Genomic DNA, 14,292 nt, shown 5'->3' on the forward strand with positions numbered 1-14,292 from the left:
TTATTCTGTTGCTTGATGTCATCAGTTTTATACGGTGATTAATCTTCGAATCCCTTTTTTTATGGATGCTTTTAAAAAAAAAAAAAGCTAAACTTTGCAAGTGGGATCGTAACAAAATTCCTCTTCACACATTATATCACAATATAAAAACTGTTAAAATCAGGTACTAACTGATACAAAATCTTACTAATTAATCCATAGTAGTTAAGTATCATTACATTATAGTTCATTCACAATCACATAATAAAACAGACAATTAACTTTACTCAAACTGATAATGTTTGTCGACAGTTTCAGAAACATCCCAAGTGCAACTCATTCCCGACGGAAACTCCACCAAATCTCCGGCGCCGATCTCCACACCTTCATCGGAACCTTCTGGAAACACCTTCACTTTCCCTTTCAATAAAAAACACGTTTCTTTCGACGAATACGTCCACGGGAACTTGCTCGGAGGACATCCCCACCTACCAAACAAACAATTAAATCGTTAAATCAAAAAAATTTTAAAAAAAAAAAAATGAGTTGGAGATTATTAATCTGTAGTTACTTTGGCCATGATCTGACACCAAGATCAGTGAGCTTTGATTCCGGAGGATTTTTCACGATTTTAATTCCTAATTTTTCGGTAGTTGTAGTAGTAGTCATGCTTTCTGAAGAAGCTTTTATGATTAAGCGATTTTGTTGATTGTAATAATAAACCCTAGATTGAGGATGAAGGAGATATGAAGAAGAGGGAAAAGATATGGAGTGATTGGTTATGGGTTTAGGGTTGTGATAAGTGGGTAATTGGGCTGTTTGGATGGTACCATATAATCTAAGGCCAGCAAGTGCCATTTTAATTAAAGAAATGAAAATGAATGGATATATGGTTTGCACTAAATGCACTATTGGGGATTTTTTTTGTAGCGATTGTATTGTATGTTTTGTATGTTGGATTACAAATTTACAACCACTCAAATCTTATCACTATTATATGACTTTTATAACATAATTAATTACTAAATAAATTTACAAAAATTTGGGAAGTTTAATTTGATGAGCTTTGATAGTTTGGATAACGTCGTAATTTTTGTGGAAAATAATGATCGGTGTCCTTGCCAGTTAAAACACAGATGTAATATCACGGGATAACTTTGAGTAGAAATTTGACTTTCTTTGAATAACCAAAACAATAGTAGTATAAATCTAAAATAAACAATAAAATCGTACTACTCATTGATTTACACATAGATCATTTGTAACGCGCCCGTTTTTTAGCTTTCTTATCAACTTGAACTCTCCACAACGCCCTGATGAGCCTTTTGTGAGCGTTGTGGCTATCACCAGGAGCGTTTTTATTTGGGGGGCAGGGGGCGCCTACCCCCAGTGGATTTACATTTTTAAGTGTTAAAATTTTGGATTTTTCGACTTTGTCCCCGGTGGATTTTTTTTTTTTTTTTTTTTTTGCCCTACAACCTATATATTTTGTCCAAAACCTTCGAATTTTGCTAAAATTTCTTTAAATTTTGGCTTAAAAACTTCAAATTTTGCCCACAAATCTTCAAATTATATCCAAAAACTTCAATATTTTGCTTAAAACCCTCCAACATTTGCCCAAAAACATCCTTATTTTGCCCAAAAAACTTACTACAGTTTTAATTTTTTTTCTCCTGGTAAAAAAAAAATTATGCTTCTGCCACTGGCTACCACCCTTCGACACACATGTGGATATCTTATCTCTTTTTCTCACAACTTTGACACAACATCCACAAAATTTGCCAATCATAATTACAATCTCAATTACAAATGATTCAAAGGGTGATTTGATTGTGAAAACTTTGAATGACTAAATTTGTACTCTGATTTTGCTTAAAAAGAATCTTCAACATCTGCCAAGTCATCAAATACAAGAATTTCTAGCATTAATAACTAAAAGACGAAAATGCCCCTCTTGGTGTAAAAACTAAAAAGACAATTCTAGGGTGTGTTTGGATGAAAGTAGCTGGAGCTGGAGCTTGTAGCTAGAGCTGGAGCTTATGAGATAGAGCTAGAACTGGAGCTTATTTTTTAAGCTGGTAGCTGGAGCTTATTATTTTTTATAAGTGTTTGGTAAACTAGCTGGAACTTATTTTCCAGTTCATAAGCTCTACTTTTTTTCATAAGCTACTAAAAGTAGCTTATTTTTTTTAGAGCTTATGATTTTCATAAGCTCTACTTTTTTTCTCTACCAAACGAAGCTTATGACTTGGAGCTTATTAAAATCATAAGTTCAAGCTCCTATAAGCTCCCATAAGCTCTAACAAGCTCGTCACCCAAACACACCCCTAGACAAACTCTAAAATAATGAGCAAGTGCTTTAATGATATATAATATAATATATAATATATAATCTTAATTAATACTCCGTAATATGTTAATAAGATCAGGAACGCCACAAGATATTTTTATTTCATTAATGTGAACTCAATATCCATTCACTTTTTTAAACAGCCTTAATCAATAATCATGTTTTAGTCTGGTAACCTAATTAAATACCAAAAGCAGAATGAACAATATGAGATTAGGGTAATATCCATACCTACTTGATATAATAAACAAAACTGTATAATCTTCAGTTTGTGTTTCACTTTACATATTGAGTTTGATACAAGTATCTGATATCCTAAATACCGATATTATATGTAATCGTCATCTAACAAACACGTCGTCTTTCCTTGATCTCGGCCTAAAATGGATGTGCTATTGACCTTTCCTCCAGTTCAATTCCCATCACTATAATCTGCAAGGGTATCGGGTTAATTCTCGACCTTCCATTTTTCTATGACAACTTTCATTTGTTTGTCCCGCTTTCGAACCTGCAAACATACAAAATATTTTTCAACATGTATAGATGGGGTGGCTAAATGAGACTCTAATATCATTTACACATATCCTACAATCGTGCAAGAATTATCTTAAAATCGACAACCTAGTTTCTTATTAGTGAATACAACTTATAGTTGCAACAGATTCTATGTAACTAATTCTTCCTTTATTACTCATGAAAAAGATGTCATTTTGTAGAGTTTATATGAAATGATGAACCATATTTTAAGGTCAGTTACCTCCACCCGAGGCCTTTCCCCGCAAAGTAATGCGTCCACGCTTCTTTCCGTCTGACAAATAAAATTATACATGAGTGCGTTGCACGACTACTCAAAATCCGCTTTAAATAAATCACTTATTTTAATTTTATGACGCTTGATCTACATTTTCAAGCAATTTGTGGTTGCGTTTAAGGGGGACATGTCGACCCAATAGCTTAAGTGTGGTTAATTTGAGCCCGTACTCTATTTTCAATAAGTCATAGTTGTGAAATGATGACGCATTTCTAGTATGTTAGTATGTTTCGTTGGCAAAACGGGAATATAAAATACATATATGTTTCATATTGCGTGTAGTTGCAACAACAAAAAATTGCTCGAGTTCTATCAGATTTAAGAAATCGGTTGAATGTAATTATGTAATGGCATAATTTTACTAATAGGAGTAATACATTACTATTCCCTCAAAATTAGTATTAAAAATTGTTTAGTAGTTTTTCTTATGATTTTTCTTAGGACATGTGTGTATGAACAAATGTCTGTAGTTTTTCTGATGATCGTAGTAGTATATAGGAGTAGGGATGAAATAGGAATTAAATTGTGTAAAATTGGGTTTAGTGAATTTTTTAAATTAAATGGGTACATATGGTAGTTTTAGTATTTAAATTGGGTATATATGATATTATGTTATTTACTTGGGTAAATAACAGATTTTAAAGGTTGATAAGGGTATATATGAATAACTGTGACATGTGGAAATTACACTTGGCTTAATATGCAATATTTAAGGAGCTAATGACATGTAAGCTAATCAAATCTCTCTTTTATATATATAGATAGATAATTATTATTAGAGTAAATAATATTCCTTGTGGTTTACATGAAATTACACCAATTGTCCTTATACTTTGAAAATCACACTATTAGTGTATGTGGTTTTCATGAAATTACAGTATCACACCTATCGTCCTTATCTTTGAAAATTACACCGATCGTCTTTGACTTATCTAAAAGTGTACATTAAAGGTCCCGGATTTACTTGAAATGGGCATTGATCGTCCCTCCTTTAAGTAAGCTATGGACCATTAACGTACACTTTATGTAAGTCACGGACGATCGATGTAATTATTTTCATAGAAGATAAGGACTGTCGGTGTAATTTACTCTTATTTATATCACAAAGAGAGAATACCTTATGGACTACCCAGTAATGTCTATCTCTGATTTCAATCATAAAAGAAAACGTAGGAGGGCCGCCCCTCTCGTTGATACTTTTTCTGCCGTTTCTCTTTCGGGCTTCCTGATCCCCTAGTGTAACACTTTGTACTCCCCCAGCCTGTATACAAAGGTTAAGAAAAGTACCACAATTCATGAGAGCAAATTTCACATGTATGCATTGTTTTGTTTTAAGTCATAATCGCTAAGGGGTATCAGTTCGATAATAAGGTGTAATAGAAACGATTATAAATTTTTAAGCCGAGAAATTAAATGGAAATGAAGTGGATTCCCAGTTTTATAGATATCAACCACTCCCTCAAACTCAAAGTCATACCCTAAACTTCGCAAGAGAGCTAATATAGTTCAAACATAAGCAGACTTGATATGCATGAACAAGATAAGGGTATGTTTGGCACACTAGCTTATGGGAGCTTAAGCTTATTTTTATTCATAAGCTCAAGCTAGTATCATTGTTTGGTAGGAGCTTATTCAAGAGCTTATGAAAAACATAAGGTCTGAAAAAATAAGCTCATATGAAAGGGATTATTACATCATTCCCCTTATATCATTAATTTTTTGTCCTTAAATGTCATTTTACATAAATAAGCTCCAGCTAATCTACCAAACACTTACAAAACATAAGCTATAGTTTCTAGCTAAAAATATAAGCTTCAGCTTCCAGCTCCAGCTACAAGCTAGTTTCATCCAAACACACCCTAAGGCCTAAATCTCATATATATATACTCGTTTCTAAGTAGAGTTAATATCAGATAAAAACATACCAAATGAGACAAAACAGGATTCTTTATTATATTCTCGATTCGGTCACCATGAGCACTACCAATGAGCATGACTCCTCTCTCAGCAATCGATTGACAAGCATTAACTTCAGCTCGAGTGCTGATTTCATCAATAATGATCACTTCAGGCATGTGATTCTCAACGGCCTCGATCATCACTTTGTGCTGCATACACGGTCTCGAAACCTGCATTCTCCTTGAACTGCCTATTGCTGGATGTGGTATGTCCCCACCACCTCCTATTTCTTTACTAGTATCTACAACCACCTATCTTTATTGTTAGTGTAACAGTAAAAAAGTATTGTGCATTAGTGAACGTTAAGCCAACTTAATTAAAAACAGTACAAACAAAAGTAAAAAGTAAAAAATTACCACTCTTTTGTGTAGTTCATCTGAAAGAACTCGAGATATCTCTCGCATAATAGTAGTCTTTCCTACACCAGGCCTGTATACAGATCAGAAGGACACTACTGTCAATTACATGAGTATGGTTCATAATTTGGTTTTTAATAATTCAACACATTATATATATAATCAATCATAAAAATCTTGGTCGTAGGTTCGGAGTACAGGTGTCAGCCTCGGATTGGTTGACTAGGTTTGGTTTTACTATTTATAACCAACCCTACTTTTTTTGATTCGATAAACTACATTTTGACCCCTCCCTATTTTTTTCCCCGATTTAAGTCCTTGACGAATTTACAATATCAACCATCCGTTATCTTTTGACCGATTTTAGCCCTCCAGATATTTTATTTTTGCACCCTTCCCATTTTCTTAAAAAAAAAATATATATATATATTATGTCCTCCCACTATCACACCTCATTTTATTTTTTATTTTAAACCCTCCAACCTCTTTATTTTATAACTTTTTCCTCAACCTATTTTACAATTCTTTTTAACAACTTTTTATTTCTTTACCCACATTATATCAAATATATTTAGTTTGTATATAATCAAAAGGAAAAACGAAAACGAATGTACGTTTTGTCTACAATTGTAAGAGGCGTTTGATATGTTGAGACGGATTATTGTCTCCCGGGTTATGTTAAGATGAATAACATTAAAATATTTTTATTAAAAATATATAGTTATATACAACAAAAAGTTTTCCGTACGCAGCAGAGCGGTAGCATCCGCAACGCTCGGCTGACCACCCGCTTGTTATTATCAAATAAGAAACAACTAATTTAGATGTTTGTTAAAATAAAGACTATTTACCTCCCAATAAATAGGATACTTTCTCCAAATTGAAGCAGATCCCGGACCATGTCAATGTGACCCCGAACAGCCCGACCAACTCGACAAGTTAACCCGACCACAACACCTTTTCGACTTCTAACTGCTGATATTCGGTGTAGAGTGCCGGTGATGCCAGCTCTATTATCCCCTCCAATTTCTCCAATCGCGTTTTCAGCATATTCTAGCTCTTCCAGTGATACCTGTTCACAAATTATTACTAAATTTGACTTGAAAAATCCACCAAATATACAAAACCTTTATTATTTTCCTGATAATAAAGGTGTTATCGTCTTATCGACTTACTAAGTTCAAGAAACATATAGTCTGGTACCTCGGTATCTCTTAGAAACTTCCGCTCAGAATTACCAAGGAAGCATGCTACTGGCAATCGACCTAGATCCAATATTACCTACCGGTATAAGTAACATATCAATGTAGTGAACTTAAATACAGTTAATATGAATGTTCTCATATATGTTGTTATGTATAAAACACTGTCACTAAACAATATTTAAAGAAAATATTGGGAATAAGTTCAGACAAAGATTAAACACCTCCAATAGTTGATCTTTTTTAGACTCTGTCACAAGATTGTCATGTAAATTACGTGGAAGGATCTGAAAACAAAAGGCCATAATCTCAAGGTTAACGTAGGCAGTTTACATCATGCATCAGCAGTAGAAAAGGTAAATTAATGACTATCTATATTAAAAACAGATAGGTCCCAACCAAAGGTTACATATAAAAGTAAAAGAATGTTCTTGCATGTTTACTTTTCACTTAATGATCTGTTTCTCTACAGCTCTTAATTCAATAAGTAAAATTCTTGTTTCTTTGGCACTTAATCTGCCTCTTAATCTGGAATTTGGTCTGACTACATGGAACTCCACTAATATCACAAGGCAATCAAAGAATTATGGAAATTTAAGCATGGTAGGTAAACATATAATAACAAGATACACATTGAACATTGATACACTAAAGAACTAGAACATAGTGTTACGGAAGAGCAAATTTGGCAGCAAAAGTCTTGCAAACTAAAATATTTATACTGGTGTCTAAATGGTCACATTTGTGGCACATAGGAAGCTAAATACAGACTAGAAAATGGACTATTAGTATAAGATTCACTAACAGATTCCAAATATATATATATGCCCACCTCTTAACTTTTTTAATCCAAAAAAATTTCCTACCCTTTATTTCTTCAAAGTTTTGAAGCATAAAGCAATAATCTTTTGCTTACCCATTACAACAACTAATACTAACACTTACTAAACCTAAAATAATAATTCAATAAGATTTCAACCTCTTAATGGATAGAGAAATGATAACTTCACACAATTTTCAACTAATTTTAACTATTTGCTACCAATGCTGCTCTTATTAAATCGAGGTGAGTGGTTTTACACCAATGGAAACCATAAACTTCATACAAAAAAAAAAAAAAAAAAAAAAAAAATGATTCCAGAAACAGGGTATATCATGTAATCAAGATTGTGAAAGGAGTTATGAAACTTGTTTATAATAGTAATTACTAAAAACCCCAACTTAAGTTAATTGAATAGAACACATGTTTATGGGAAAATAAGGAAATTAAAGAAAAAAGAATACCTTTAACAATTCATGGATATCATTGGCATCATCAGAAAGCGTGCATTTGGTAGTTCTAATTATGGGTTTGACGGTGCAAATGGAAATCGAATTGGGTTTGTAATAATTAGGAAAAGGGTGTTTATAGAAAGATGAAGAGGTACCACAACAAATTGACATGATTAATTGTTATACTGCATATATGTGTTTATGATTGTGTTCTTAGGGCAGCTCTGCCCTGCACACCTACATAATTTGAGCTCGGAATGAGGGGAAAAGGGTAAAATTCAATTCACTTTTTTTTTCTTTCATTTGTAATTGAGATAAGTAGGTGTTTGTTTTGACTCTTAAAATGACTACAAGGGGATTGTTGGGGTGACCTTCACCCCTTTCCCACATCGGTTGAAGAGGCAAAAACAAAGGCCCATATATGTGGTTTGATATCTCTTCCTCACGGGACGCATTTTAAACCCGTGAGGGCAGTTGAGTCGCTGATGACTCGCTGTTCCCAAAGCGGACAATATTCTGTGATGGTCCTGGCTTCTGTCTCCGTTGCCATCAACAAAAATCAGTTAGGCTTTGTTCTAGAGTTTGATTTTGGATGGAAAAGAAATGAAGTGAAAAGAAAATTTAAACATTTGGTGTTCTGGAGTTTTGGTTTGAAGAGAAAGGAAAGGAAGTGAAGTGATGATTTAGTGCAATTTTCCTCATATGCTTCCTTCCAAATTGGAAGGATTAAACTCCCCTCCCCTTCATTCTCTTTCATCTCATTTCATTTCCTCTCTTAAATAACTCTGGAACAGAGCCTTAAGGGTCGGCTCAAGTGGTAAAAGCTTGTTAGAGCTCTTGTATCAAATTTGTAGGAGGTTGCAAGTTCGAATCCTTTAAGTGTAAATACGGGTCACGGCATACTATTGAAAAGGAGAATTTTTGTTATGAAAACTTGTATGATGCACTCACATCAGCGGAAGTGGGAATATAATTATTTGAGACAAACTTGCGAGAAATAATAGAAAAATAATATAAAGTAACTGATAACACGACGATTTAACGTGGTTCGGCAAAACCCCGATATTAAATGAAGCGACCCGTCCTAATCCATAAGGACGAATACAATAACATATGAATACATTGCGAGGTATTTGACCTCTATATGATACATTTTACAAACATTGCATTCGTTTTTAAAATACAACTTTCATTACATCGAAAGATGACAGGTATGCATACCATTTCATAATATCATAACTATAAATGACCTAATCTGTCATTTACTTAATAATAATCTTTATTGAACCCAACGACTTGAATGCAATGTCTTTTGAAATATGTCATGAATGACTCCAAGTAATATCTTTAACATGAGCAAATGCACAACGGAAGATTTCATTAATACATGAGAATAAACATGTTTTAAAGTGTCAACCAAAAAGATTGGTGAGTTCACTAGTTTAACATAATCGATCATTTCTATAATTTTAATAGACCATAAGATTTCCAGATATTTAATTGTACACGTAACCCGAGTACAAAATAATACGCGTAACCCGCAAATTAAAAATCATTCATATGGTGAACACCTGGTAACCGACATTAACAAAACGCATCTAGAATATCCCCATCATTCCGGGACTCTCATCGGACATGATAAAATCGAAGTACTAAAGCATCCGTAACCCGGATGGGGTTTGTTAGGCCCAATAGATCTATCTTTAGGATTCGCGTCAATTAGGGTTTCTGTTCCCTAATTCTTAGATTACCAGACTAAAAAGGGTGATATTCGATTTGATAATCCAACCATAGAATGTAGTTTCAATTACTTGTGTCTATTTCGTAAAACATTTATAAAAGGAGCGCATGTATTCTCAGTCCCAAAAATATATATTGTAAAAGCATTTAAAAAGGAAGTAATGAAACTCATAATACTGTATTTCGTAGTAAAAATACATATGACGTCATTGAACAAGTGCAAGGTTGGCATCGGATTCACGAACCTATATTAAGTGTATATATATATATATATATATATATATATATATATATATATATATATATATATATATATACGTTGGTCAATACCCGTCTAATAATTTAGGTCAAGTCGTAGTGTATCACAATCCCAATGCTCGAGATTATTATGCAAACGTTAACAGAAATCAGTTTGATCCAAAATAACTTCCAAAATCTATACATGTTTATTATATAATTTAAATATAGTCGTTATATGTATTTACATATTTTTATCAGATTTTATTAGAGTAATTAGTACAAGTCATTTATTAATAAAATTTATATTAAAATTTATATATGATAAAAATATATATATATATTTTTATATTTCAAGTAATAAAATTTATTAAATTCACTTAATATCATAAAAATATAGTGATATGTATTATTAATGTAATTATATTACGTGTGGTAAAAATATCTTTGTATCACATATTTATTCGATAAAATAATATTGATAATAGTAATAATGAGTAAAAGTTGTATTATTTTGTAGTAATAATAATAATTATTATTATTCTACTAATAATAACAATAAAAATATTTATATTTACTAATGATGATATTAATTATAATAAAATGATTATTCTAATCATGATAATAATAACAATACTTTTTATTATTAACTGTAATATCAATATTTTATAAAAATAATAATTCTATTCAAAATGATAATTTTTAATAATAATAATACTAAAATGATAATAATAATAATGATATTTAATAATAACAATGATATTTCTATTAAAATCATAATTTTAATAAAAATGATAGTTTTAATAGTAACGATACTTTTAATAATAATAATAATAATAATAATAATAATAATAATAATAATAATAATAATAATAATAATAATAATAAAAACGATATTGTATCTATATCATAATCTTAACATTATTTTAACTGATTCATGATACTTATACTCATTATTTCTTACTCAACTTGTTTAATACGTAGTAGATTTTAGTCCTCTTTTATATCGCATTCATAATAGTGAATATAATATTAGTCATAATAATTAGATGATACTAATATTAATTTTAATGATAATGATACTAATAATAATAAATATTATAATAACATTAATGATAATACTAATAACTATTTTAATAATAATAATAATAATAATAATAATAATAATAATAATATAATAATAATAATAATAATAATAATAATAATAATAATAATAATAATAATAATAACCCTAGTGATAATAACGATAGTATTAATAATAATAATAACAATTTTAATGATAATATTTATGTTGATAACGATAATAATAATAACGACGATGGTAATAATAATAATCATTTTTAATAATAATACTAAGATTAATGATCATTCAGTTGACTATATCTTTTAAACCGTTCATCGAAATCATACGCTTTCTAAATGAGAAGTTATTAATTTTTTGCCAGCTTTTCAACGACATGCATATCATATACCTTATCTCAATCGCATATGTAACAAATTCGTGATTTATCATAACTATCTAATGACAAAAATTAAACATACAATCATGCATAATCATATATACTCGAGCACTAGTCAGGGATACACTATTAATATATAAAAGTTAAGTTATGAGTGCTCACGTATCAATATTGTGATTCAATATTGCAGGAAAGTACGTGGACGCGACGGATATGATAAACACTAGATTGACCTCACGAGCATATCCTCGAACCATACCCATAACCTCCATAACTAGAACTCATAATTTCCTTAGCTCTATCCCACTCGAAAAAGCAATTTTTGAAATCACTCGGATAGCACTCCGTCGTAATATTTTATGTATAATACTACTAATAATAATACTCTTAACCATAAGATTGATAATAATATTAATCTTTAATAATAATAATAATAATAATAATAATAATAATAATAATAATAATAATAATATGTAAATATATATGTGCGAGAGAGATATAGATGAATTATGAATACCCTGAATCGAAAATCGATCGGGTTAGTTTTATAGATGTGAGCTGCAACCGACACTCATGCGATCACATGAGTGTCTAGTATTCTTCTCATGCGAGCACATGAAAACTTGTCTGACGCACCCACACCAGCGGAAGCGAGGATATAATTGTTTGAGACAAACTTGTGAGAAATAATAGAAAAGCAATATAAAGTAACTGATAACACGACGATTTAACGTGGTTCGGCAAAATCCTGCCTACGTCCACCCCAAGAGTTCCATTCATTCTTATAATATAAAAGAATTCGGTACAAGAAAAAGTACACTATGAGTTAAACCCAAACCCAAGCCCCTTAGTTTTTAGTATAAAATCTAATTTTCCTGTACACTCTTTTACACTCCTTAGTCCTTACAAAAATAAAACTCTCCCTCACAAATAAACACACTCCGTTGATAAATCCTATCAACTATATTTTTTTCTTCTTTTGTGATGATATTTCGATGCTCAAATGCTTCTTTCAAATGTGAATGTTTTATGTGAAAGTAACAAGTAAATCACAACATGAATACCTTCCATATTTGACTTTGTGTAATGCAAAATCAAACTTTTCCTTGTCTTGTAAACTTTTACATGTATGTTAGAATGCAAATACCAAAATGACTTTGTCATCCATGTGAAAAACCAACAAGAGAATTTCAACCTTTATTCTTTAAGCATACTAAAGCCATTTTTACCTGGTTTAAATATCTGTAGCAAATTAGCAATGGACTCGAATCACATAGATTAATCGGTCAAAGTTTTAAACTATGATTACGAAAACAAAATACTTCCAGAGCACAAAGTAGAGTGATGGAGTCTAAAAGTGTTTCACAAGAATACTATATCGAAATAGTGGATAGTAAAAAAGTAGAGTAGTGGTATGTTATGTAGAATTTATTTCAGTTTTCACATGCGACACAAGTAATCACATTCCTTAAAAACTTGTTTAAAGTAGTTGAAGCTCTTTCTTTCCAAACTATTGAAATGACCCGTGGAACTACGAGTTTATTTAAACAAAACAGTTTAATGATATATTTTAGGTATTAAGTGAATGTAAATGTTAAAGTCATTTAATTTAATGACCAGTGGAACCACGAATTCCGACTAACAAACTTGTCGTTGTTTTTACAAACATAATGATGTACTTAACTTGGCCAGAATAAACGAACTACATTCATTCTTTCACCACAATCTTCCAATTTTCATCACAATTACTATTTTGTTTTCATAAAAACCTACATTACAACTTTTTATTGAAACATGTATTTCGGATACATATGTAACGTAATTAATCCCGTAAAGAAAGGACACATATTTGAATAATAATAATAATAAATAATAATAATAATAATAATAATAATAATAATAAATTTTGCTTAAAAATGAGTATTTATATTATTAATAATAATTATTAGTAATAACAAATGACTGTTGAAATTTTTTTAATAGTTAAAATATATTTATTATATGAAGTTTGTACAATATGCTTCAACGTTTGTACATGTATTCATTAGTTATTTTATAAAAAATTGTACAATTTGTTAAAAAGTTTGTACATATGGTGGTTATGGGGGTATTTATATATTTTGGGTATTTATTTGTTTTGATTTTTTTTGTTTTTGTATCTTTTTTTAATTATAATTAATTTTATGATGTAAATCAGTAAAATGTTATTATCGGTTTGTATTTGTTTTTATTTTGCACATATAATTTAAAAAAACTTTATTGGCTTCAAAATTGGCATGCATATATTATCGAGATTGTTATTTGTTTTTATTTTGTATTTTTTTAATTTTTAATCAAGTATAATGACATCATCATTATGAAAATTTAAAAGTAATTAGTGAAATGATGACATCATCATTTTAGAGGTTTATATGAATATATAGATATAGATTTGTGCTTTACATTTACGAAGTTTTCTTCACTTCTATTATTCAAAGTTCTTCAAACTCTTACATGATCATAATAATTACGAAACTTTAGTTTGTTGTGTTCAATAATATAGTGATGATGTAGCGTGAGGGTACGAAATAGTATTATTTTTAATACAAAATACTACAAAATATGACACAAGTTTTATTAATTTACGGATGGGATATACCTAAACCTTGCTACAACACTATAGGCAGTGTACCTAATCGTAGAGTAGTGTAGTTTTTAGTAAGTCCGGTTCGTTCCACAGGGAGCTGGTGATACTTACTATATTTTTAACAACTATATTTATACAAAATATATATAATTATATAAGTAGTAATATTATTATAAAAGGGGGGTTTTTACCGTTTAATGACCGGTTTGTCGATTTTATATTTTTAAGCGTAAAGATAAATGACAATAATTAAAGTGCGTAAAATAAATAAATGACGATAAATAAAATAACAATAAATAA

The 14,292-nt window shown here is 30.4% G+C and overlaps 2 protein-coding genes across 4 annotated transcripts; both read right to left on the bottom strand.

Annotated features, from left to right (window-relative positions):
* Positions 1–231: 231 nt before the first annotated feature.
* Positions 232–860, bottom strand: LOC139892235 (uncharacterized). The gene is made up of 2 exons (XM_071875278.1): positions 551–860; positions 232–467 (listed from the first exon to the last, which is right to left on the bottom strand). The coding sequence occupies exons 1-2, from the start codon at positions 835–837 to the stop codon at positions 263–265; spliced, it is 492 nt and encodes a 163-aa protein (XP_071731379.1). The 5' UTR covers positions 838–860; the 3' UTR covers positions 232–262.
* Positions 861–2,514: 1,654 nt separating this feature from the next.
* LOC139892236 (uncharacterized protein ycf45) lies at positions 2,515–8,222 on the bottom strand. 3 transcript variants are annotated; one of them, XM_071875281.1, is made up of 9 exons: positions 7,942–8,222; positions 6,882–6,944; positions 6,659–6,736; positions 6,307–6,527; positions 5,456–5,528; positions 5,066–5,350; positions 4,258–4,401; positions 3,087–3,137; positions 2,515–2,837 (listed from the first exon to the last, which is right to left on the bottom strand). In XM_071875281.1, exons 1-9 carry the CDS (start codon positions 8,098–8,100, stop codon positions 2,778–2,780), a joined length of 1,134 nt encoding a protein of 377 aa, XP_071731382.1. In that variant the 5' UTR covers positions 8,101–8,222; the 3' UTR covers positions 2,515–2,777. The 3 variants fall into 3 exon arrangements, with proteins under 3 accessions (XP_071731382.1, XP_071731383.1, XP_071731380.1); XM_071875282.1 differs by lacking the exon at positions 3,087–3,137; XM_071875279.1 differs by lacking the exons at positions 2,515–2,837; positions 3,087–3,137 and having other exon boundaries at positions 3,904–4,401.
* Positions 8,223–14,292: the final 6,070 nt, after the last annotated feature.

This window comes from Rutidosis leptorrhynchoides, chromosome 2 (assembly GCF_046630445.1).
Source record: "Rutidosis leptorrhynchoides isolate AG116_Rl617_1_P2 chromosome 2, CSIRO_AGI_Rlap_v1, whole genome shotgun sequence".
NCBI classification, from domain to species: domain Eukaryota; kingdom Viridiplantae; phylum Streptophyta; class Magnoliopsida; order Asterales; family Asteraceae; genus Rutidosis; species Rutidosis leptorrhynchoides.

Coding starts and splice junctions, on each gene's coding strand:
- LOC139892235 (XM_071875278.1), bottom strand. CDS start 837: ATGGCACTTGCTGGCCTTAGATTATATGGTACCATCCAAACAGCCCAA. Junction 468..550: donor GGTGTCAGATCATGGCCAAA/GTAACTACAGAT, acceptor TTTGTTTGGTAG/GTGGGGATGTCCTCCGAGCA.
- LOC139892236 (XM_071875279.1), bottom strand. CDS start 8,100: ATGTCAATTTGTTGTGGTACCTCTTCATCTTTCTATAAACACCCTTTT. Junction 6,737..6,881: donor AAAAAGATCAACTATTGGAG/GTGTTTAATCTT, acceptor TTATACCGGTAG/GTAATATTGGATCTAGGTCG. Junction 5,351..5,455: donor ATGAACTACACAAAAGAGTG/GTAATTTTTTAC, acceptor CAATAAAGATAG/GTGGTTGTAGATACTAGTAA.